The sequence below is a fragment of the Populus trichocarpa genome, chromosome 15 (genome assembly GCF_000002775.5).
Source record: "Populus trichocarpa isolate Nisqually-1 chromosome 15, P.trichocarpa_v4.1, whole genome shotgun sequence".
NCBI classification, from domain to species: Eukaryota; Viridiplantae; Streptophyta; class Magnoliopsida; order Malpighiales; family Salicaceae; genus Populus; species Populus trichocarpa.
The window spans coordinates 12,566,664-12,593,436 of NC_037299.2; the positions used below are offsets into that span (position 1 = coordinate 12,566,664).

The 26,773-nt window shown below is 34.1% G+C and overlaps 2 protein-coding genes and 1 long non-coding RNA gene across 15 annotated transcripts in view; 2 read left to right on the plus strand and 1 right to left on the minus strand.

Moving 5' to 3' along the window:
* Positions 1-776: 776 nt before the first annotated feature.
* Positions 777-24,260, minus strand: LOC112326237 (uncharacterized). 11 transcript variants are annotated; one of them, XR_008057528.1, is made up of 8 exons: positions 23,780-24,260; positions 23,296-23,565; positions 22,052-22,153; positions 20,830-21,888; positions 19,399-19,597; positions 19,229-19,318; positions 15,063-19,135; positions 777-996 (listed from the first exon to the last, which is right to left on the minus strand). It is a non-coding gene; the product is annotated as an uncharacterized LOC112326237 (long non-coding RNA). The 11 variants fall into 11 exon arrangements; XR_008057534.1 differs by lacking the exon at positions 777-996 and having other exon boundaries at positions 19,067-19,318; positions 20,830-20,982; positions 21,175-21,236; positions 21,796-21,888; positions 23,780-24,089; XR_008057535.1 differs by lacking the exon at positions 777-996 and having other exon boundaries at positions 19,067-19,318; positions 20,830-20,982; positions 21,175-21,236; positions 21,818-21,888; positions 23,780-24,087.
* LOC7456657 (uncharacterized) overlaps positions 826-26,773 on the plus strand; it is a 50,617-nt gene continuing 24,669 nt past the window's right edge. The window contains exons 1-4 of one of the 3 annotated variants that reach the window (XM_052447693.1): positions 826-1,901; positions 15,971-16,850; positions 17,577-17,657; positions 18,604-18,899. In XM_052447693.1, coding sequence (XP_052303653.1) covers positions 826-1,901; positions 15,971-16,850; positions 17,577-17,657; positions 18,604-18,777 — 2,211 coding nt within the window. In that variant the 3' untranslated portion in view covers positions 18,778-18,899. Of the gene's footprint in view, positions 1,902-13,885; positions 14,556-14,842; positions 16,851-17,576; positions 17,658-18,603; positions 18,900-26,773 lie in introns of those variants that run through there. The other 2 variants (XR_008057526.1, XM_052447692.1) reach the window with 2 other exon arrangements.
* Positions 6,868-8,102, plus strand: LOC127904397 (uncharacterized). The gene is made up of 2 exons (XM_052447694.1): positions 6,868-7,632; positions 7,977-8,102. The coding sequence occupies exons 1-2, from the start codon at positions 6,868-6,870 to the stop codon at positions 8,046-8,048; spliced, it is 837 nt and encodes a 278-aa protein (XP_052303654.1). The 3' UTR covers positions 8,049-8,102.

Sequence of the window (26,773 nt, forward strand, 5' to 3'; positions counted from 1 at the left end):
AGAATATTTTCACTCACCCGCGGAAAATGTGCAAAGCAGCAAAGCCTTTGCCTATCTAGCTAGATTCTCTTGAGAATGAAAACATATTGGATGAATTCATTGTTTTATTCGTTGAGAGGATGAGTATCGTTAATTAGGTTAAGATGCGAAATTCCACTGATGCAAGGCAGAAACTCACTAGCAGTAAATGGTAGTCTCATATTCAAACCTTGGGCCGGGGATTTCAGTGCTCATGAGTAATGATTAATAGTATGCATATATGTCAAATAATTGATAAAGTTCAAACCTTTGGGAGGTTTAGTGCTCTAACATCATATTGATATTCCGAATTCACTTCTTTAAGTGTCCAGAAAGCAATGTCTATTGTGTATCAAGAAAAGAAAGGGGGGGGGGGGGGGGGGAAGCAACTAATTTAAAGTCTCTTCATTCTTGCGGCATCTCTTTATTACTATTTAGCATCTCTTCGTTGCTTTGTACCCATGACAGGTACCAAATTCTTACTTGTACATGTAACTATGGTTTGCAAAAGCTGGTAATGCAAGCTTTAAGTTAAAGGAGATATATCCCAGAATTCACTTCCTTATATTATCAATTTGTAATGCATCCCATACCTTTTTCTTTGCATGCTGCTGCAACAACAATATGCAGCAACTCCTATTTTATGACACCTTACCCAAAATCTACAGCAGAATTCTTTTCTCATAAGAGTCATTTCGCTATTCATTTTAAGAGATTTTTTCAGAGATATCCATATTTACTTTTCATCTTACAAAACAGTTTCTTCTGGGGTTCATCGAGAGAACTAGTTTCCACGGTTGAGGAAAGATGACAATGCTTAAAAAATTGCCTGAAGAAGTCTTAAATTTATGGAACAATTGGGAGATTCGAGGAATGGTTTTGCTTAGTCTCTTACTACAAACCATCCTCATCATATTTGGGTCTCGGCGAAAGACCACTGGCAGAATCTGGATCAGGATTCTCGTTTGGTCTGCATATCTATCAGCAGACATGGTGGCAACTGTTGCGCTGGGTAATCTAGCCAGGAGCCAAGGAGATTCATCAGGTGACAGTTCAGAGAAAGCAAACAATTCCATCCAGACATTTTGGGCACCTTTTCTACTCCTGCACCTTGGTGGCCCAGACACAATCACTGCATACTCAATTGAAGATAACGAGTTGTGGTTAAGGCATTTACTTGGTCTTGGAGTCCAAGTCGGAGTGGCTTTTTATGTCTTCTCAAGGTCCTGGGGTAGCGGTATCCTCACATTCATAGCAATCCCAATGTTCATTGTTGGCATTGTTAAGTACGCAGAGAGGACTTGGGTGCTCCGGTCTTCATGCTCCAAGAGTTTGAAAAACTCTACTCTCTCAGATTTTTGGGATTCCTATAGTCATACGAGAATATCAGAAACTCGTCTACAAGACCTCCAGGGAAATTATCTTCTTCAAGCTTATATTTTTTCTTATATATCCAAGTTTATGATGCAGGATCTTGTCCCTGACATTCTTTCACTAATAAGAAGCCGGGGGCTGATTTCCAAAAATAAAGCAGACGGTGCCTTCAAGGTGGTAGAGGTTGAGCTTGGATTGATATATGATATGCTTTATACTAAAGCGCCTTTGATTTACTCCCGTTTCGGAATCATTCTTCGCTCTATCAGCTTTCTGCTCTCTATTACTGCGTTTATTACCTTCCAAGTCAAGATTGGCAAGGACGCCTACTCAAAGACCGACATTGCAATTACATATTTATTGTTTGCAGCCGCTGTTTTTCTCGAGTTTTATGCTTTTTTATGCCTTGTTTTGTCTGACTGGACAATGATTTGGTTGATTCTTAAAGGAGGGAACGCCCTGACTAGTGCAATTTATTCTCAGTTAAGGAAGTTAACTAGAAGCGAGAGGTGGTCGATGACAGTTTCTTAAGCTCTTAATTATACAAACAATTGTTAAAAGCAAGAAAACTATATTATTTCAGATGAGAGATTAAGGCTTTATATCAGCCTTTACACAGCAGGAATAATGGAAATAACGGAACCACTAAAGACGTGGTCAAGCGGTTACAAGAAAATCGAATTAAAAACTGAAGTCCAAAGGATCCGGACATTATTAACTTAAATAGCAGTAACGGTTAATACTAAATCAACACAACAAACTCTCCCTTAAACTGACTTGCAATTTCGTCAGTTTAAAATTGGTGTTGTGCAAACTCCAAGTAGTTCTCTCAGTCTTGTGAATACTTCAAGCGTCAAAGGCTTAGTCATAATATCTGCCAACTGATCTTTGGAACCACAAAACTCTAACTTAACAATTCCATCCATTGTTAAGTCACGAAGAAAATGGAATCTGACATCAATGTGCTTGCTTCTTCCGTGCATAACAGGATTTTTTGATAATTTGATAGTAGAGCTGTTATCACAGAATATATCAGTGCACTTGCTTCGTTCAAAACCAAGTTCATCAAGAATTCTTCGCATCCATATACTTTGACATGCGCAAGCGGCAGCAGCTATGAACTCGGCTTCAGTAGTGGAAAGAGTAACTACTGGTTGTTTCTTTGAAGACCATGCGACAGCACCTGAACTGAGTAAGAATGCATATCCTGATGTGCTTTTCCGGTCTTCAGTATCTCCTGCATAGTTGCTGTCCGTATAGGCTGCCAACTTCTCTTCTCCTCCTTTTTGATAAGAGATTCCCAGCTCAGTTGTTCCTTTGATGTAACGAAGAACTCTCTTTACAGCTTGTTGATGTAACTCAGTTGGTCGTTCCATGAATCTGCTGACCAAACTTACCACAAATGCTAAGTCTGGTCTGGTGGCAGTCAAGTACATGAGGCTACCCACCATCTGCTTATATGTTGTGGCATCAACACTTACCCCACCTTCGTCTTTTGCAAGTTTGAAACCTGGTATAATTGGATTTTTGACAGGATTGCAGTTTCTCATGCCAAATCTTTCAAGCACCTCATTAGCATATTTCCTTTGATTGATGAAGATCCCTCCTCTATGTTGTACTACTTCCACGCCAAGAAAATATTTCATTCTCCCAAGATCAGACATGTCAAACTCTTGTTTCATAGAGTTCTTGAACCTTTCGAACATTTCTACATTATTTCCTGTAAAAATAAGATCGTCAACGTAAACACTTACAAGAAGACATTTCCCTTCCATTTTCTTTGTAAACAAGGTATGTTCACTCGGACATCTTTCAAAACCTTCTTTAATGAAATAGGACTCCAGTTTGTTGTACCAAGCTCGAGGAGCTTGCTTGAGTCCATATAGAGCTTTCTTGAGTCTATAAACCTTGTATTCTGCTCCTTTTACTTCATAGCCTTGTGGTTGTTCAATAAAAACGGCTTCGTTGAGCTCTCCATGTAAGAAAGCACTTTTCACATCGAGCTGATACACATCCCAACCTCTACAAGCAGCAAGAGCTAGTATCATTCGAATAGTATCCCATCGAGCTACCGGTGCAAAGACTTCAGTGTAGTCAATTCCAAATTTCTGTGAGAAACCCTTTGCGACAAGCCTTGCTTTGAATTTATCTACTTTCCCATTCTCATTGAGCTTGGTCTTGAAGACCCATTTTACTCCAATCCGTTTGGCTCCATATGGAAGTGTAGTCAGCTCCCACGTTCCATTCTTCTCAATAGAATTAATTTCCAAATCCATTGCTTCTCTCCACTTCGGGTGCTTGGCAGCTTCTTCAAACAAGATGGGATCATTGGAGGCTGTGAGCAACATGAAGTTACTTTCTTCATCTGAGTCAGATAAGCCGTCACCAGTTACATAATCTTGCAAGTAAGCTGGTATCCGTCTAACTCTCCCTTGAGCTGGACTGGAAATGTCTTCGCTGGATGAAGAAATAATTCCAGGAGAATTTGCATCAGCAACTCCAGAACTGTCACCAGTAGTATTGCTGTCACTCTGTGGCTCTTCTTCTGCATTATCATCTCCTTCAAATGCTGGTTGCACATTAAGTTCATCATTGTTGTCAACCAACTGTTCTGCTTCTACATTGTCATGTTCTCGTGCTGGATGATCCGCATGCTGCCATTCTGTTTCTGCATTGTCACCCCACGTAAGAGTTTGATTTTCAGTTTCTACCGTACTCCAATCCCATTGCTTATCTTCTTCAAACACCACATCTCTGCTCACAATGATTTTTGCAGACACTGGATCATACATTCTATAAGCTTTAGATTCCTGACTCAACCCCAAGAAGATACACCGAAGGCTTTTATCATCAAGTTTTTGCCGGTGCTTATCATAAATATGAACATGACCAATGCAACCGAACACTTTGAAGTATTCTACTGATGGCTTGAACCCAGACCAAGCTTCCTCTGGTGTCATGTCTTTAACTGCAAATGTAGGACAACGGTTGAGCAGATGAACTGCCCAGTTGACAGCTTCTGGCCAAAATATTTTTGGTACCAGCTTTTCTGCTAATATACAACGCACCATATTCATAATAGTTCGGTTTTTTCGCTCTGCAACCCCATTTTGCTGAGGGGTATAGGCTGCTGTGAGTTGTCTAACAATACCATTAGAGCTGCAGTATTCATTGAAATCAGACGAAGTAAACTCCCCCCCCCGATCAGTTCGAAGACAGCATATAACATTTGCAGATTCTTTTTCTACTAGACACTTGAACTTTTTGAACATGGCAAGTGCTTCGGATTTAAGATTCAGAAAATAAGTCCACAGTTTTCTGCTATAATCATCTGTAAATGTGAGTATATACCTCTTATGACTGCTGGACTCGGGTGTAATGGGACCACAGATGTCAGCATGAATGAGTTGCAATTTTTGTGTAGCTCTCCACATACTCTTTCTGGGGATGAATTCTCGATGCTGCTTCCCTGTCATACATACTGTGCAGACAGTAGAGGACTCATGGAGATGAGGCAGGCCTTTCACCATTTGCTTACGGGACAAGATACTCAAGCCTTTGAAATGTAGATGCCCATATCTACGGTGCCATAGATCAGCTGGACTTTCAGATGTAGTCTTGAAGCATGTAGGAATGAGGACTTGAGTTTGCATCTGTGTTTCTCGTTCAGCCAGAAGGATAAACATCCGATTAGCAGACATTTGAGTACTCATAATTAACCCTCGTTTATGATGATAAATTTTGCATTCACCATGTTCCATTAGAATAGCCAAGTTGCGTTCTTGAAGCTGACCAATACTAAGAAGATTATTTCTTAGCTCAGGTAAGTAAAATACATCACCAATCAGCTGACTTGTGCCATTAATCCGAAGCTTGATGTTTCCTTTCCCCATCACAGCCATTTTGGTGTCATTGCCAAGCTTCACAAATTGCCGAAAGGTTTCATCCAGATGACTGAACCACTTCTTATCTCCTGTCATATGATTGCTGCAGCCCGAATCAAGAAACCACATTGTTTCTTTTGAGTTGGTAGGCGCTGTTTGACACCAGGTGCTGTTTGAGCTATCATGTGCTGTGTAAGCCATCAGCAACATTTCTTCTTCATTTATTTCAGCATAATGAGCGCCCTTTTCCCAGCTAGGACATTCATATTGAAAGTGTCCTAGCTTGTGACACTTGTAGCACTCCACAAGTGCTTTGTTAAATCCATGTCTGCCTCTACCTCTTCCACGACCCCGAAACGCATTTCGACCACCGCGACTCCTTCCTCCTTCATATGAAACATTCAGTGCTTGTTCATCATTTTGAAAATGACGATTCAATCTTTGTTCATGAACAAGTAAACTGCTTTGCAATTCATCTATAGTAAGTTGGCTTAAATCATTAGACTCCTCTACTGAACATACCACATAGTCAAATCGAAAAGTCATTGATCTTAGAATTTTCTCAATGATGGTCACCTGCTCCATTGTCTCACCATGAACCCTCATCTTATTCACAATCGTTAATGTTCGAGCAAAATATTCATCCACTTTCTCCCCTTCCTTCATCTGCAGCACCTCAAATTCTCTTCTTAAAGCTTGCAGTTGAGCCCTTTTGACTCGTGTTGATCCCTGATATTTCTGCCTCATAGAATCCCATATGCTCTTAGCACTTCTTTTATCAAGGATAGTCTCCATGATAGTGCGATCAATGGACTGAAACAGATAGTTCTTTACTTTTAAATCTTTGATTTGAAGTTGTTTTTGAGCCTCGGTTGGCACAGCTCCAGCTCCATCTTCTACTGCTGAAGAAACTCCTGTTTCTATTAGATCCCAGTACTCCTTTGAACGAAGAAGATTCTCCATACGCATAGCCCAGTGGTCATAGTGACCATCAAACTGAGGAATGGTTGCTTGAACATATTTATCTGTAGCCATCTCAGCCTTCTCGTTCTCACAAAAGAATAATTCTCACAAAGTGATCCACTCTTGCTCTCGTGTTTCACTCACTCTCGTGTTTCACTCACTCTTGCTCTCGTGTTTCACTCACCAGTTGCCAAGTGATTGACTCTTGCTCTCGTGTCACTCACTCTTGTGTTTAGGAATTGCAATTCCAAACAGAACACTCAACCAAACTCTCTCTGTGTTGAGGCTCTGATACCAAATGACAGTTTCTTAAGCTCTTAATTATACAAACAATTGTTAAAAGCAAGAAAACTATATTATTTCAGATGAGAGATTAAGGCTTTATATCAGCCTTTACACAGCAGGAATAATGGAAATAACGGAACCACTAAAGACGTGGTCAAGCGGTTACAAGAAAATCGAATTAAAAACTGAAGTCCAAAGGATCCGGACATTATTAACTTAAATAGCAGTAACGGTTAATACTAAATCAACACAACAGTCGAGATCCATATCACAGTATAACCTGATAAGCTCTTCCATTGAAAACAAGCCACATAAATGTTTTGAATCGCTGGGAATCGATGAAATGATGAGGCAGATGCATGTGAATCGGAAAGATTTGAATGTTGGACTACAAGGTCTTATTTTCAAACATCTTCTAAAGAAAGCTCAGAAGATTAAGGAAGATTTTAATGTCTTTGATAAGAACCTCAGAAGTAAAATAATAGGTCAGAGGGGAGATGGTGTGCTAGAAGGAGAGGACTACAAGTGGTGCACGACTGAAGTAGAATTCAGTCGGAGCATTCTTGTTTGGCATCTCGCAACAGAGATTTGTTATCTTGGTGATAAAGATGGAAGTAATGTCTCCTCAGAATTTGTTATCAATGGCAGATACTTATCTGAATACATGATGTATCTTTTGGTGATAAGACCAAATATGCTCTCTAAAGGATTCGGTGATGAGGAATATCTAGAAACCTTGCGAGAGTTGCGAGGATTCGGTAATGTTGATTTAATTCTGGGGCGCTACAATGAATCACGTGGTTATGATGATATAGCGTTTCAAAGGCGCTGGAAAACAGAAAAGTCAGTGCTGATCGGTGTGGAAAAGCTCGCCAGGCAATTGCGGTCATTGGAATTGAAGAAGCGATGGGAGATGATAAATGAAGTTTGGGTAGAAATGCTAGCTCATGCAGCAGCTCATTGTCCATGGAAAGAGCATACTCAACAACTGAGAAGAGGTGGAGAGTTACTCACTCATGTCTCCCTTCTCATGCTACATCTTGGTTTGAGCGAACAGTATGAATATAAAGGATCAGACGACCTCCCCATTCTTACGCGTTTGACAGGGGTAAGTATACCAAAAATCTTAGGCGTCAGAATAAAATAACAAATCAGATTATTTCAATTTATATATGTTTGTTATATTCATTATTTTGGAAATTCCATTTAAATGCTTTCATTTCGTTTTCTTCATTTTATTAATAAAGTGATTTTAATTGGATGTCATTTAATTTAAAACGGTTGGATGATGATTAATATTAGATATTTGCTTTTATTGATGCCTGCGTGTCTAAGAAAAATTTGAAATAAATTATTAATATTAGATATTTACTTTTATTAACTGATGCTTACTTGAATTTCTAATAAGAAATTGATTGATGTTTCACCGCAATCTTCAACAAAAACAAAAAGGAAAAGCGACAAGAATATTTGAAAGAGCCAGGTCTCGACAAGGTATGTTCCACTTCCATCTCAATAATTTAATTAAAACCTTTCAATTTACCCTAAACTTTTTTTAAATAGTTTCCATTTTTTTTCCTTTTTTTAAATAACTATCAAAACTTTTAATTTTCTTTACATTTCTCTTTTACTCTCTCTCATATTCCTTTAAATAGATGTTATTGTATGTCATAAAAACAACACTTGAAAACATTCCCAAAAAAGAAAAATTCAAAAACCAATTTTAAACAGTAAGCTTTTTAACGATTAGGGTAATATAGGTAATTTTAAAAACTAGAGATAATATTGAAAAATTTTAAACTATAGGAGTAGAAGCAGAACATTAATTAATCTATGGATACAAAAATAAAATTTACCAAATAATATTTTTGTATGTTATATATGTCTTTCAATATGCTTATTTTAAGCCAAGTTATGTGACTGATGAATCACTATTAGAGGCTCTGTGCTTGGGAATGACAATAAATGTTTAACTCTCCCCTTCAGGATTGCTTCTAAATTAATTCTATACTTGCATTAACATCCATCGAAGCTAATTTCCAGTTTTCCATACTCATGCGATTCTTTGCATTGTACATTTCCATTAAAGAAAGTTTATTGTTCATAAAAAAAATCAAAATAATTTACACTTATCTCACAAAATTAATCTTAAATAATACTCTACTCATCTTCATATCCAAATCGTTTGATTGTATTACCTACCATGACAAAAAAAATTACACCCATTCATATCTCCTTTCAAATAATGGAAGGTAGAACTTTTAGAAGTCGGTACAATTATTGTCTCCAACCTTTTTTGATTTTTTATACTTGATAAAATGAATTTTTTTAGTAACAAACTAGATAGACGACCTGTGATTCGTTGCGGGCCGGACTGATTTTTCTGCAGTGTAAAAAAACGATGCCCAAGCATAATTATTAGATTTTAAAGAACGAAAAAAATCCACAACTTGACACCATAGAAAAAGAGTTAAATAATAATAATAATAATTGTCAATCCCCTGGAATAAAAATATAAAAGGATAAAATTAGGGGAAAAAAGACAATGAAAAAAAATATATTAAAAAACAAAGCACTAGCAAAATCAAGTGTGGTTGTCAAAATCCGCAAGTAGAACCAAATGGTCATGATAACCCAATATAAGGTAAAATAGAAAAAAAAATAGTTGTAAAAAGAATTAAATTTTAAAGGACATAATAAAAAAGGATGAAAAAAGCAACATTAGAAAAACTTGGACTACCTAGATAAACCCCTCACATAGCTCATGAGATAGAGAAAACTTGATTGTAAAGAAAACAATGATCGTCAAAATAAAATTGGGGAGCAATAATCAAGTGTAAGACGACCAAAAACTTGGGTTGAACCATGTTTCGGTTAAACCGTGAAAAATCCAATCAAAATAGGGTCAAAACCTGTTAACTATTTTTTTCAAAATGGTAGCATTTTGACTTTCTCATAACACATAAAGATTTAATTGACTTGGGTTCACTCAAGTCAACCCACTCGACCTGTGACCCGATAATTGTCTCAGATTAACTCTTGGGTAGGGCATAAAAGCAATAGGAAAAACCAAAGAGACCAAATCCTAATAAATAAAATATTGAAAGATGAAATAAAAAAATTGAAGGATAAAAAAAAGCAATTGAGTGAAAGGGACCTTATTTGAAACAAAAAATAAAAGGATAAACAAAATTTTTGAATTGAATGACAAATTGTTTTTAAAAAATCAAATTAACAAATGAATCCAAAATAAAAAATAAAAACCAAGAGAATGGGGATCAAATCTTTAAAAAAAAAACCAAAATTATGGATCTAAAAATAAAATGGAATACAAATTAAAATTTGATAAAAAAAGATGAATGATCAAAATTAGAAATTAAAACATTGATGATTAAACCTTAAATATCATCAAATATTGAATTGAAGGGCAAAGTTGAAAAGAAAAATCAAATTCACAAAAGAATAAAAAAATAAAAGAATACCAATTTTCAACAAAGTTAATGATGATGAATGAAATTTTTATTTTTTTTAAATGACTGAAGACAACTCAATCCAACCTGTAAGAACTTGTGACATGGATCGTGAGGTCGAATCACAATATAAAAAGCAAATCCAAAAAAATAACAATGCAAAATCCCTAGGATGAAATTTAAAAACAATTTCAATAAAGAAAAGAATAACAACAGCTAAAAACAACAATCAAAATAATAAGGACCATATTTGATACAAAAATAAAATGTGAAGGAATGAAATTCAAAGACAATTAAATTAATTCAATCAAGGATTCAGGACCAAACACATCACAATTAAAAGAATGAAGACTAGATTTAATATAAAAATCAAGTGTAAAGGGATGAAATAAAAAAAAACTACTCAATAAATGATTCAAGACCAAATACAATTTAAAGAATGAGGACCAAATCTTATATAAAAACCAAGTATCGAGGGATGAAATTGAAAAAAATAAATTAGCTCAATAAATAATTCAAGATCAAATACATTGCAATAAAAAAAAATGATGACCCAATTTAACTTAACAAACAAATAACCATACTATTTTGTGTTTTTGCAATAACTAGCACGATTTTCTAGAAGGAGAGGGAGGAGAGAGGAAGGGAGAGAAAAACTCAAGGTCAATGCTTCTCTGCGTCACGACCGCGAACATGTGCCTCACCGCCGTGATGGGGGCAGTAAGGCGCATCGAACACCTTCCTTAAAGTCGGTGTTCGATGCAATTTAGGTGCCGCACACACCACCTAAGGGGTGCAGACGACACCCACCTGCCGACATGTGTGAAGCACTTGCCATCCATCTCCAAATTTAAATAATAATTTATGCCTGTTAAAATACATAAATATCTCTAACACCACTTGAGAATCACAACAAAGTCATATCAAAAAGACAAAACACCCTTATTAGCGGTCTTGTTTTAAAAACTAGAAAAGACTGAGAAGCCATTCAACCTAAGCTATTTTTTTTCTCCTCCAAAGGTATGAATGTAAACACATTGTTTTTGTTTTTTTTTTTTTTGTAATTAGATGAGGGATCACAATCTTTCTTTATAGCAAGTAGATGGGCACTACACCAAAGGGTTCTTATGATATTAATTATAGCTCAAATATTCATTATCATTTATGATCCTCGGATTGTTCCTGAGTCTAGTCAATATTGATGCCTTCGTGTCTAAGAAGAATATGAATAAATGATTAATATTATATATTTTCTCCTTTTAACTGATGACTACTTGAATTTCTGATAATAAATTGAATGATGTTTCATCGCAATCTTCAACAAAAACAAAAAAGAGGAGGGGCAAGAATATTTACAGGCAAAAAAAAAATACTATAAGGGTATTTCAGCCAAGTCAGGGTCGAGGCCCAATGAGGTATGTTCCACTTCCATCTCAATACTTTAAAACCTTCCACTTTACCTTTTAGTTGTTTTAAATAGTTTCCATTTTTTTCCATTTTTTTTAAATAACTATCATTTTCCTTACATTTCTCTTTTACCAATGTTATTATATGTCATAAAAACACTTAAAATTGAAAAAGTTTAAACTATAGGAGTATAAGCAGAACACTAATTAATCTAAAGATACAAAAATAAAATTTACCAAATAATATTTTTGTATACCATATATGTTATTCAATATGTTTATTTTAAGCCAAGTTATGTGACTGATAAATCACCATTAGAGGCACCGTGCTTGGGGATGACAATAAAGGTTTAACTCTCCCCATGAGGATTGCTTCTAAATTCTATAATTGCAGTAACATCCATCGAAGCTAATTTTCAGTTTTCCATACTTATCTTTATTGAATAAAGATTCATGATACGATTCTTTGCACGGTACCTTTTCATTAAAGAAAGTCTATTGTCCATAAAAAAAAATCAAAATAATTTACACTTATCTCACAAAATTAATCTTAAATATGACTGATAAAAAAATGTGACTTTTGAAATTTATAAATAAGAATGAGAAGTTTAATTTCTATCCTAGTGACTTATCTTCACTCCCTTGTAAGCATATTAATTGAACTTAACAATTTAGCCTCAAGCCTCAAGCCTCAAGCCTCAAGCCTCAAGCAAGGAAGCTCTCTCAAAAGTTCTCAAGCCTTCTTCATCTACGCTTGAAGTCTACAAAGAACGAAGCTTTATTGGAACAAGCTTAAACGCCTCATAATTGTTCTTCAACAACACTTTAAAGACAAATCAAAGGTACTCCTCAAAGCATCAAATCACCAAATCTCGCTAAGTTCTGTTAGATCAAGCCTAAACGCCTCATAAGAGTTCTTCAACAACACTTTAAAGACAAATCAAAGGTACTCTTCAAAGCATCAAATCATCAAATCTTGCTTCGCAATACACACCCAAATTCACGTTCTTGCAAAGCACAAATCTTGGCTCAATTTATCAAATAAATCAAGTCACCATACATCAGATCCAAGAGAAGAATCAGAGGATTGTCTTATTCTCTTGAAAGAATATATTATATAGAGATTGTACCTATTTATATATTTAATAAAATTATATAGTCGTACACGTGTGCTTGTTTAATTTTAGATGCTAAAAATTATGTCTACAATCCTGTAAAAAAAAACAGAGAGAAAAAGAGAAAGAAACGTTATGGTTTAGTAAATTAATTTTAAACTAAACAATTGCTATCTAAAAATATTAGAAGTTGTAGGCATTTACTGCAGAATTGATCAGAAGTTGGGAAATGACTATATTATTAGATCACAGCTTGAATGCGAAATTTTTAAGTGTTTTAATAGGAGATTAGACAGTGTACTTACCAAACTGGAAAAGAAGGCGAAATCCCTTCTTTTCTTTTTTTTTTTTATTAATGTGAGTGTACGTTCGGGCCAACTTGCGCGCATCTCGACTAATCTCACGAGTCCTGAAGTTAATTAATGACCATGTAAACTTTCAGTTGCTATCATATTAGTAATTATAGGGCTCGAACTTAAAACCATAAAAAAAACAAATCTCTTAATTTCAAACTCTTACCACAAGATTACCAGCTAGATGGTTGAAATCCCTTCTTTTATTGGCTGTCTAGCTGTTACCTAAGGCACAATTGCATAAACATCACTGCAACTCAAGACTCTTGGTTTTCGTACCTTTGTCCATCATTCCATGTATTGCTGCAGTGATGATCATGAAATTTATTTCGTTTTTTTTCTTCATATATAATTTTCATGTAGAGCCATGTATTACTACGAGGATGATAATAAAATTGGTGAATTATTAAAAACAAAATCAATATAATTGTTAAGAATATAAAAAAATCATTTTAATACAAAAATTTAAGTGATTATCCAAAAAAAAAAAACACAAAAATTTAAGTTGTTCCATAAAATTTTAAAAATAATTTTATATAACACTTTAACCTTTCGGGAGTTTAATGTTAAAGCATCGTATCAGCCAGAAATTACTACTTAGCTCAATGATATTTAGTTTTCCTTCTTTCATGTGTCCCAAAAAAAAGAGAGAACTCTGCCATCAAGAAAAAGGATAGCCAATTCAATCTTGCAAACTGCATTTTTTATTATTTAGCATCTCTTCTTTGCTTGATACCCAAAAAAGAACCTAAAGTTTCCCAAGAAAGAAGGCAATCTCTGTCCTAGCCAGCTACCATATCTTATGTAATAATGATTTGCAAAGTTGGTCAGAGATGTTCTAAAATAACAAAAAACCTCTTTAATCACCCAATCAATCTCTTAAAATTAAGATATTATAAAGACATGAACAATGCTAGTAAAACTCTCTCTTAAAATTATCCACATTGTCATTAATTAATTTACTTGCCAGCAACTCCCTTTTTTTTTTCTTCTTCTTCTTCTTCTTGTTATTATACTTATAGAAATCTTGAGGGGTATAGCTTAACTGGTCAGGCTCTAGGTTTGCTCCTTAGAGGTTACCAGTTCGAGTCTCACAAACCTCAGGGCCATTGGAGACTTACATGGTCGTTAACTTCAGGGCCCGTGGGATTAGTAGAGGTGCGCGCAAGCTGGCCCGGACACCCATGTTAATAAAAAAAAATACTATACTTATAGAGACAAGGCTAAATAAATATCAAAATTATGATCCATCTTCAAGAACATGGATCTCCAAAGGTTAAAAACTTCGCAATTGAGTTCTTCCATCCACATTTTCTAATAGATTTCATCAAGAATGAACATTCTATGCAATGAAAACGATATCATTAAGGATGACTATCGTTGAATAGGTTATCTATCCAAATTTCTGAATTTTTTCTGTGTTTTGAAGATGCAAAATTCCACTAGTGCAAGGCAGAAACTTATTAGTAGCAGTAAATGGTAGTCACATATTCAAACCTTTGGGAAGTTTAGTGCTTTAACATCATATTGATATTCAGATTTCCTTCTTTAAGTGTCCAGAAAGCAATGCCCATTGTCTATCAAGAAAAGAAAAGTGGGGAAAAGCAACTAATTTAAAGTCTCTTCTTTCTTGCAGCATCTCTTTCTTACTATTTAGCATCTCTTCGTTGCTTTGTACCCATGGCAGGTACCAAATTCTTACTTGTATATGTAACTATGGTTTGTAAAAGCTGGTAATGCAAGCTTTAAGTTAAAGGAGATATATCCCAGAATTCACTTCCATATATTAATTTGTAATGCAGCCCATACCTTTTTCTTTGCTTGCCGCAACAACAATATGCAGCAACTCCTATTTTATGATACCTTACCCAAAATCTACTGCAGAATTCTTTTCTCATAAGAGTCTTTTCGCTATTCATTGTAAGAGATTTTTTTCAAAGATATCCACATTTACTTTTCCATCTTACAAAACAGTTTTTTCAAGGGTTCATCGAGAGAACTAGTTTCCACAGTTGAGGAAAAGATGACAATGCTTAAAAAATTGCCTGAAGAAGTCTTAAATTTATGGAACAATTGGGAGATTCGAGGGATGGTTTTGCTTAGTCTCTTACTACAAACCATCCTCATCGTATTTGGTCCTCGGCGAAAGACCATTGGAAGAATCTGGATCAGGATTCTCGTTTGGTCTGCGTACCTATCAGCAGACATGGTGGCAACTGTTGCACTGGGTAATCTAGCCAGGAGCCAAGGAGATTCATCAGGTGACAGTTCAGAGAAAGCAAACAATTCCATCCAGACATTTTGGGCACCTTTTCTACTCCTGCACCTTGGTGGCCCAGACACAATCACTGCATACTCGATTGAAGATAACGAGTTGTGGTTAAGGCATTTACTTGGTCTCGTAGTTCAAGTCGGAGTGGCTCTTTATGTCTTCTCAAGGTCTTGGCCTAGCGGTATCCTCACATTCATAGCGATCCCAATGTTCATTGCTGGCGTTGTAAAGTACGCAGAGAGGACTTGGGTGCTCTGGTCTTCATGCTCCAAGAGTTTGAAAAACTCCTCTCTCTCAGATTTTTGGCGTCGTTCTATTGATCTGAGAATAACAGAAATAGCTGGGAACCAAGATGATCTACAGAGAGAATATCTTCGTCAAGCTTGTACTTTTTTTTATATATCCAAGTATATGATGCAGGATCTTGTCACTAGCACTATAGATCTAATGCTGAGCCAGTTGCTGATTTCTAGAATCTCAGTAGACGGTGCCTTCAAGGTGGTAGAGGTTGAGCTTGGATTGATATCTGATATGCTTTATACTAAAGCGCCTCTGATTTACTCCCGTGCCGGAATCGTTCTTCGCTCGATCAGCTTTCTGCTCTCTGTTTCTGCTTTTATTGCTTTCCTCAAGATTGGCAAGCATGCCTACTCAATGACCGACATTACAATCACGTATTTATTGTTTGGGGCCGCAGTTTTTCTCGAGTTGTATGCTTTTTTATGCCTTGTTTTGTCTGACTGGACAATGATTTGGTTGATTGATAAAGGAGGGAACGCCCTGACTACTGCAATTTATTCTCAGCTAAGGAAGTTAACTAGAAGCGAGAGGTGGTCGAGATCCATATCACAGTATAACCTGATAAGCTCTTCCTTTGAAAGCGAGCAACCTAAATGCTTGGAATTGCTGGGAATCGATGAAATGATGAGGCAGATGCATGTGAATCGGAAATATTTGAATGTTGGACTAAAACGTTTTATTTTCGAACATCTTCAAAAGAAAGCTGAGAATCTGAAGGAAAATTTTAATTTCATTGATAAGAATTTCAGAAGTAAAATAATAGGTCAGAGGGGAGATGGTGTGCTAGAAAGAGAGAGACTGTTAAAGGAGTACAAGTGGTGCACGACTGAAGTAGAATTCAGTCGGAGCATTCTTGTATGGCATCTCGCAACAGATATTTGTTATGTAAAAGATGGAAGCAATGTCTCCTCAGAATATGAAACAAGCAGATGCCTATCTGAATACATGATGTATCTTTTGGTGATAAGACCAAATATGCTCTCCAAAGGATTCGAAGATGAGGGATATCTAGAAACTTTGGGAGGCTTGCGGAGACTAAAAGATCGTGGTACCGATGATGTTGTTGATTTAATTATGGGCTACAATAAATCACGTGGTTGTGATGAGATAACGTTACAACGTCTCTGGAAAACACAAAAGTCAGTGTTAAGTGGTGTGGAAAGGCTCGCCAACCAATTGCTGCAATTGGGACCTGAGAAGCGATGGGAGATGATAAATGAAGTTTGGATAGAAATGCTTGTTTATGCAGCCGCTCATTGTCCATGGAAAGAACATACTCAACAACTGAGAAGAGGTGGAGAGTTGCTCACCCATGTCTGCTTTCTTATGCTACATCTTGGTTTGAGTGAACAGTACGAGTTTAAAGAATTTGATGACAGCACCGTTCTTATGCGTTTGGAATTGACACCGGTAAGTATACCAAAAATCCTTCTCATTTTTTTAGGTGTCAGAATAAAATAACAAACCAGATTATTTCAATTTATATATGTTTGTTTAATTCATTATTTTGGAAATTCCATTTGAATGTTTTCATTTTGTTTTCTTCATTTTATTAATAAAGTGATTTTAATTGGATGTAATTTAATTTAAAACGGTTAGATGATGGTTAAGAGGTTATACTAATTCTATGTCTCCGGCAAACCTCAAGTCGTCGTGAGAAACAAAATTCATAGTAATTCTCTATTTCTGACATGAAACGAAAAGATGCATTTAACTTTGATATACATTTAATGTTATATGGTGCCATATCCAATTTCTAACTTGAAATTACATTAAATCAATCCCGGTATGAGCTTCAATTCTTGAGAAATAAAAGAAAATAATACACTATGTCAATAGCTTGCTAAATACCATGTATTATTTGTAATTTGACGAGGAATCACAATCTTTCTTTATTGGAAGTAGATGGGCACTTCACCGAAGTGTCCTTATGATATTAATTATAGCTCAAATATTCATTGTCATTTATGATCCTGAGATTGTTAATGAGTCTAGCCAATATTGCTGCCTTCGTGTCTAAGAAAAATTTGGAATAAATTATTAATATTAGATATTTCTTTTATTAACTGATTACTAGTTGAATTTCTAATAATACATTGAATTATGTTTCATGCAATCTTCAACAAAATCAAAAAGGAGGAGAAAACACAATTTATCCAGGCTAAAGACAAATATTTGAAAGGTATGGCAGACATGTCAGAGTCAACTCCCAATGAGGTATGTTCTACTTCCATCTCAATACTTTAAAACCTTCTAATTTACCCTATAGTTTTTTTTTAAATAGTTTCCATTTTTTCCTTTTTTTTAAATAGCTATCAAAACTTTCAACTTTCCTTACATTTCTCTTTTACTTCCTTTCAGATTCCCATATATGGTATTATATGTCATAAAAACATTTAAAAAAAATTCCCAAAAAAGAAAAATTCAAAAACCAATTTTAAACAGTAATCTTTTTAACGATTGGGTAACATTGATAATTTTAAAAACTAGAGGGATAATATTGAAAAAGTTTAAACTATAGGAGTATAAGCAGAAAATTAATTAATCTATACATGCAGATTAATTAATTAATCTATACATGCAAAAATAAAATTTACCACATAATATTTTTGTATACCATATATGTTATTCAATGTGTTCATTTTATGCCAAGTTATGTGATTGATAAATCACCAATCAGTTAACCCTTTATTGTCATCTCACAAGATTAATCTTAAATATGACTGATAAAAAAATGTGACTTTTGAAATTTATAAATAAGAATGAGAAGTTTAATTTCTATCCTAGTGACTTATCTTCACTCCCTTGTAAGCATATTAATTGAACTTAACAATTTAGCCTTGCTTTATTGTAAAGCCATACATATTTTTCTCCTTTTTTGAATACTGGGTGAACAATATTTTTACCCTTATAAAGATTTTTTAACTTGTTAAATTAAAAAAGTTAAAATACTTTACATGTATCTCACAAAAGTAATCTTAAATAATACTAAAATACACAAACTCTTATCAATTAATATCAGGAAATTAGTTAAATTACCTCTGTATATTTTGAAGTGAAAAATGAAATTGAAATTCATGAAACTCCTAATTTTGATTTTTAAATAAGAATAATTAGTGTTTACTAATCAAATAACAGTTAATTACTCATTGTTATTTTGAAGAAGGAGGTGGAAGAACTTAAAAAGATTGTGGCAATTAAAGATCAAGAGCTTGAGTTGTTGAGATCTCGTTTAGCTGCATATGGCGAGTTTGAAGAGGATAAAAAATATGATGCTGATGATCAAGGGACCGGTCAACCTCCATCAAATAATGAGATTAGTTTAAGCATGGAATAAGAGTACTTGCTTTTGTTAACATATTTTATTTAGCATATAATTTATTTAATAATCCAAAACCTTTTATTTTATCAAATTTTTCACATATACAATTCCATCTATCATTTGTTGTCCATGATCAATTAAGGTTTTTTATATAATTTATACGTGCTTGTTAAGTAATTTTAAATATAAAGTGAAAGAAAATAACTCAGAATCTTTTTTTAAAGATATTTTAGTGTAAAACAAAAGAAATGTCTTTACTTTTCCTTTTTTTTTAAACATCGTTATTGTTTTACCACATCAAATAAACAATTTAATGAAACCATAATATTTAATGTGCCTTCACAACATGGATTGCCTGCATCCCATACTTCACCTCATGGGGAAAAATAAAAAATAAAAAGTTTTCACGGGAACCAGATGAAGCAGAGAAAACCAAATCAAAGAGGTTAAAAATTTAGAAGGATACCTTGACAAAGTACTTTGCCGGATTCTCTGAGCATTGTAAAATTGTCTTCAAAGCATGCTCAAAATGTCCTGAAGTTTCCTTCTTTATAGCCTGAAATTGTTCCAAATGAATTTGCCTCACAGAATAACCACAAGATGAAAGAGAGGCAAGAGAACATTAAGAAAGTTTACCTTTTTCAGAGAGTTTCCATACATGTTGTGATAGGCAGAATCAACAGCAGCCAAATGTGCTGCACTTCGTTCACTGAATACGCGGATGAAAGTCTTCTCATCAGTTCCCAATCTCTTCTCACCTGCTTTATAAAGAGCCTTTGCATCCTTCTCAGCCATATTTCTGTCAACGAGGCGTGCTTACATATGCTAGCAGGAGCTAAATCAAGTATATTATGATAACACATCAGGAATTTCAGAATGTGTCGTATCAAGGAAAAAAAAAGAAAAAAAAAGAAGAAAAGGCTATGCATTAAATTAGTAGCTAAAGCAAAAGCATGTAGCTAGCACTTATGCTTTCCCAATTTATTAGTTGTGACATTAATATCATTGTGTTGCAAGGTATTTTTTTAAAATATTTTTTATTTAAAAATATATTCAAATCTCTGGGGAGCTTAGTGCTCGAACATCGTATTCCCAGAAATTCAGTCTGAAGATGCTTCTCACTGCAATGATGTTCAGTGTTCCTTTCCTAAAACAGAAAGCGACTCTGCCTATGAAGAAAAGAAAATGCAATTAATTTAAAGTTTCTTCATCCTTATAAACTGCTTTCTTTATTATCTAGCATCTCTTCTTTGCTTTGTGCCCAACCCAATGCTCCTTTAACCTTTCAAGAAAAGGAAAGCAAACTCCCTCTCTCTATGAGAAAAAAAAAAAAAAAACTATTTTAAAAAACAATTCTACCACAATATTATACAAACTCGAAATTGTTTTCCGACTACTTCCAATTGCTACCACAATAGAATACTGGCACTCTGCTTTAGTGACAGGCAAGCTTATTTACTATGAATTGCTACCCATCTTCTTTTTCTTTACCGAGTCATTGTGTCATTTCATTTTGTTGATGACATTGTAAATTTTTGTTCACAGTGGATGGAGCAATAAAGACATGGGGTTGGAGTGAACACGGTCAACTTGGCCTGGGGAATACAAATGATCAAACTATCCCTCAAACAGTCAGTCTAAGCCCTGATATTCAGAATAAAGAAGCCTCCTTGAATGTTTACTGTGGTAGTGGTTTTACATTTGCCATAAAGTCACTCTCTGTCAATCCTGACAATATTTCAAGAAATTGTGATGCCAAAACAAGTTGCGTTTTTTAGATGGGAAAGAAAAGAAAACTTTTTTGTGATTTCCAAGAAAACTAAAAATATGATAACGATTGTATGATTGAGGGAGTCGAGAATTAAGGTTCTTTCATTTAGGGATTTTTTAAACGAGAGAAGGGAAAAAGAATATTGAAGTGAAAACTTACGAGATAATATTTAGTTTAAGTGAAAACTAAAGAATGTAGAAAACATGCCAGCGATGAAGTATCCAAGTCATGACATAACCATGCAATATTGCAAAGAAAGAATAAAGAAATGAGAGAACAAAATGGTCATCTCTTACCCCATTTCATGCCAGGCTACATGTTGAAAGCTTCCAACACTGCGCGAATCTCTCCATTTGTTTCAATGGCTCATCATACTTGATTGAAACCATGTAGCCCAGGACAACGACTAATTTCAAATAATTGACTTGGTTGAAGCAAAAAAGCATAGACTACATGAAACCCATCCAAGTTAGCATTATCCTAGTTCCATCAATGCCATCCTACCTCCATTTTATGTAGAGTGTAGGAAACCAAGAGAGAAACAACAATCTTGCTACTTCACAAGAATTGAATTACCTAAGGATCAATTATATGAAATTAAAGGGCATATAAACTGGCCATGATCATCGAAATAGCCTTACCTCATATGAAGATCTATTGACTTGGAGAATGCAGCACTAACTTTCCAATTGACTCATCAACACTGAAAGAAAAACACTAACTACATTTGAACTCTTCAAGAATTAAGCCCAGTGGTCTTATGGATAGATACTTAAAAAAGTCAATCTTCTAGACTTCATTTATCCCCGGGGCTAATCTTACGGGCACTTCACTCTCCTAGTTAATAACTATCATTCAAGAAACTAAAAAATAGTGATTATTAAAAAATTTAGAGAGAGATTTTATAAGTGAGCTGTATACCAGTAAATAAAAATCTCCAATAACAATAGAAAAACTTGATTCTGCAATTAAGCAAACCATTCCTCCTATATTAATCCCTCTCAATAATCCATGCTCGTACTCTTCCCTCTCAAAGCAGAGACAATAAGACAAATGGAGGGAGAGCAACATGAAACTATGCAGCTCAATATGATAAAGAAACTAGCTTCACTAGGTATGATGGTGTCAACAAAAAGAAAACAGTAATAACAACCATGTATCTTAACAAGAATACCCAACATGATCTTAATCCTAAGGGGTGTAGCTCAACTGATTAAGCTCTGGGTTTGCTTCCCAGAGATTATTACCAATTCGAGACAAACCTCAGAGCCACTGGAGGCTTACATGGTCCTTAACTTTAGGGCCCGTGGGATTAGTCGAGGTGTGCACAAGCTAGCCCAGACATCCACGTTAATCTAAAAAAAATAGAATACCCAACATGAAAAAGACATGTGAGACTGTTGCGCCCTGAATATAACCTATTTCAATAATTAAGCCAAGCAATCATGTAGACAACTACAAAGTGACTAGACCAAGCAAGTCATATTATCAGTACATAAGAAACCACAAAATTATTACCTCAGATGCCTACTTTGTTTTATCTGTATTAAGCTATTCCAAGCATCAGTCTTTCTCCACTTTTGACTCTTTCTTTGCCCAACGCATTCATAAAAATATTGCCTATAAGAGTGAAAGCCTTACAAACACAGTAATAAAAGACTATTTGCCGTAGAAAAAAAGTGAAGTGAAATATGTACAAGGCCAGAGTTATACATGCACACAAATACAAGTTCTGTATTTTGGTTCAATTTCAAAGTTCAAGTAAAACACAAAATATTTTTGTTCATTATAATAGGATTTTGAGGTTCATCCTCTTAACCTCCATAAATCATTAATGGCATTTCAAGTTCTTTTCCCATGCAAGTGTCTCAGCAGCAGGTATTAAAAATGAAAAAGAACAGCCACAACAAAATTGAACTACAATTCTGTGAGATAAGGGAACCACCTGCTCCAAACTTTTCAAGGTAAAGATAATGGAAAGAACATATAACAATGATGATCAACTGAAATAAAGAAGGAAAAAGAAATGATACATATTTTAGCATTCAAAATACGTTCCTGATCGACATCCCAATCAAAAAGGATTTCTAGTATTCAGTATTTAGCTGAAACAGGATTTTAAAGGTTGCCTCGAAGATAAACAAAAAATTATCCTAGCTGTATTGCATTCTTCAAAGAAATTTATCATTCAATAACATCTCCTCATCCAAGCTTTAGTTTTCTCTAAAATACTCTCCATTGTGTTCTTAATTTTTTTGCAAGTTTCCACTCCAAGAAAGTCGGAGTATTAGGAGCATTAAATTTGAATCACATTATTAGTCTCATTTAAATTGCAAATGACAAAATCAAGGTGAGGGGCCTTTTCGCTTCAATATGTTCATTCCAACCACACTCACATAATTTCCCAGCTGATTTCTGACAATTTTACCATCAAGAATATCTGACAATGGTTGAATTTTAAGTGATTTATTTTAGAGGTTCTAAAAACCACAGAATCAGAAATTATCCACATAAAAGATATATTTGACAATGTAAATGTTAGAATTATAGATAGATAGATAGATATCTATCTTTTCTGGGTAGTCTTGACACAATACCATAACAAGCCAATAGCCATTTTATCCATCATATCAAATTGAAGTAATTTAAAATACCAGCAAACACATTACTGTTAACAACCCCACATAGACCAAGTTGTGAGACAAGTAAATCAGGCACTCTCACATGCCTCCAATAAAATATACAGGAAATTAGGAAAGAACCTGAATGCTTGGCTGAACCGAGGTGCCATGTGTCTGCAAAAGTAGGTCTACAACCATACAAAGAAGGAAAAAAGAAAGCATACATAACCCCATTTTCCAAATTCTAAAAAAAATATGAAAATAGAGAGAAAAAAGACTAAACCTAGGATAATTTTAGCAATTATTGACCAAGAATATTTTATAATTCATAAGGCGAGACATAAGATAAATGCGATAAAAAGGATAAATAATGTTCATGACCTGAATTGAAGTTTCTTTCTCAAGATAATCCTGCAAGAAACCACATAATCAGACTAAATAATCAAACAAACACAACAGAAGAGAGAACAGAAGATAAAAGAGAAGAACGTTAACAAAGAAAGAACTATATAAATTCTAATTCAAACTGGAAATCAAACAAAGAAATATTCAAACTGAAAATTAAACAAAGAAATAATAACTAAATAAAAGATAAAATCTTAAGAGCGTGAACCTTCAATCATACCTTAGAAGTGAAACTTGATGAACGATCTTTCTTAGGGCTTTTGTTTAAGAGAGAGAGGATTTTGAAAACCCAGATAGAGAGGCATGAGCGAAAAATGAAGAAAGGGGTTTCCTTTCTTCGTTTATATACACAGTTTGGTTTGCTTGATAGAAATGAAATATTTTGACCGTTGGAAAGGATTGCTTTCGTTGAGACGACGCCGGCTTTGAATCGGTAAGTTCAAAAAAAAAAGAAGCAAAGGCCCCGCAAGGCCCCTTTTTTATGGAGCCCATAAATGGTATTGAATTAGCCCATTTTTGGACTCTTCTCTCTTCCACTTTCTCTTTTATTTCAAAGCAGAAACACTGAAACACGCCCACAGTGAGTAAAAGAACTATGGAGGTGAATGTGATAAAGAGACTAACTACACAGCCCCGTAGGGGAATTATGAGGTGGAACCTTTCCTACAGTTCATTGCTAATCTCTTCTCCTTCTCACCATCACAATAGAGGTATATATTGCTTGCTATATATTGTCTAAGAACAGGTTACATTTTTTCTTGTATCTTTCATTAGTGAAAGATTGAAACTTTATTAGACCCTTTTCTAGCGATATCATTTGTAACTTAAGACCCTTTACTGATGAAGAATCATTATAAGGATATAAACAAAAGAAAGAAAATGGAAAAGACTCCAATAATAACAAGGCTCGTGGCCAAACAAGCAAAGAAAAAATTAATTAATAAACTTCATTAAGATAAGCATGGAACATGCGGTGTGTGTATCTAAAAACCAATCTAATTAAATGCCAGGCTTTGTCAGTAACGAAGCATGACTATCGAAGGATGATGTATTCGGACTTGAGAAAGGTAGAGCTAATGGTAAGATATTGAGAATATTGTGATGCTAAAATGGAAATAAAAGATGGGGTTCAAAATTTAATTAGGGTTTGAAGGAGAGAGAGGGTGTGACTTATGAACACTGTTATTAAAATTGGTTAGGCCTGACAGATCGATACAGTATTTAGACAACTTGTTATGAGTTGTATAAAATCAATCTAAAGTTAATCCAGTTGATTTAATAAATAAATCCCAAAACAATTAAAAAAATAAAAATAAGAAAATAACTAAGAGAATAAAGAAAAGACAGCCCACAAGGTGAATCAATCCTTGGAAGTTGGATATTTTTTATAGCATCTTAGCATACTCCCAGTTCCAAAGCCTGACGATCCCTTTACCTTAACATTTCCTGTCCAACTTTATGTCTTTAACTTTCAATAGCCAAGACACCAAGTTTTAATTTGAATTTATTGTTAGTGACTTTTAAATTGGTGACTTGCGCTATCCACGAGCTGGTCAAAATATTTTTAGCATACAAAAAAAATACTGAAATAAAAAAAATAATTTTAAAAAAACAAAAAAAATTTGATATTTAAGTCATTAACTCGACTAGATATAATAAGATCGCGTAGTTTAATAATTTGATTTAAATTATAGACAATGATAATAGACTAATATAAAAAAGATATTTGACAGCAATTAACTAAAATAAATAAATTACTAATATCATATCAGAAAGGAAAAAAAATATATCATTAAAGATTCACCGTCATTTTATTATTGACATTGCCTATTATAAAAAGAATTTATTGAAACCGTTCAAACCTGATTGCAATCAGTATAAAACAATGTTTTTCTAGTGTCCTTCCTTCGTTCGTTCATGTATGAAAATACTCTTAAAATAACAATAACATGAGAGGATCGGCTCTCCCCTCTTTCACTTAATTTCTTTAATTTTTTTTATTTTTCTACTCGTGCTAAAATGCGAAGCTCCTATTTTAGCAAGGAAATTAAAGAGTTCATCCTCTCATGCTTTTTATTTATAAGCACTGTGTAACATTGAGTATACTAAAATGGTGAAATGTATTTAATTACTATTAAGGTTTTTTTTAGGGTGAAATTAAAATTTTTGAGTATTATATCATTTCAAATAATATTTCAGATAAAACTTCTTATATTTTATATTATGAGTAATTAGATTATATTATTTCCAATAAAATTTTGGATATTAAAGTAAGTAATTATAAATTATTATCCATAATAATATTTTGAATATTAATCATTTTAAGTTTTTTTTTAATTTTTATATTACAAGTGAATATTGTGTTCTTCTTTTCAAAAATAAATTTTAATATTTTTGAAAGATAAATCAAAATTCTTTAGAATTTTATAAATTTATTGTAAAATCCATACAAAATCTTTTTTAAAACATGCAAAAACACATCCACCCACCCTTCTTTCACTAATTACCAACCCACACACCAAAAAAATTACACATGTTTACAAACCATTAAAAATTTAAATTTTAATAATAATTTAAACACACATTAAACATCTAAAATTCCTACTACTTTATTACCGTGATTATTGCCGCTAACGAATAATAGGACTACTACTTTATTACCGTGATTATTGCCGCTAAAAATTTGCAAAGCCTTTGCCTATCTAGCTAGCTAGAATCTCTTGAGAATGAAAAGAAACTGGACAAATTGTTGGAAAAAACAAATGACAGAACAGAGGAGAGATGACAAGTACACTAAATAATAATACTTTCACATCTTTTATTATTAAATTCATATAATATATATAGACATTATAAAATGTTTTTTACAATATTTCAAAATAATTAATTAATATTAGACTCTTCAATACTTACTCTAGATTCATAGTATTTTTAATGTAAATGATTATTCTTTATACTAATCTCAATACACTTAATCTTGATAAACAAGTTTAATAACTAACAAATAAACCCATTGTTTTAATCATCGAGAGGATGACTATCGTTGAATAGGTTATCTATCCAAATTTCTGAAATTTTTGTGTGTTTTGAAGATGCAAAATTCCACTAGTGCAAGGCAGAAACTTATTAGTAGTAAATGGTAGTCACATGTTCAAACCTTTGGGAAGTTTAGTGCTCCAACTCATCATATTGATATTCAGAATTCCTTCTTCGA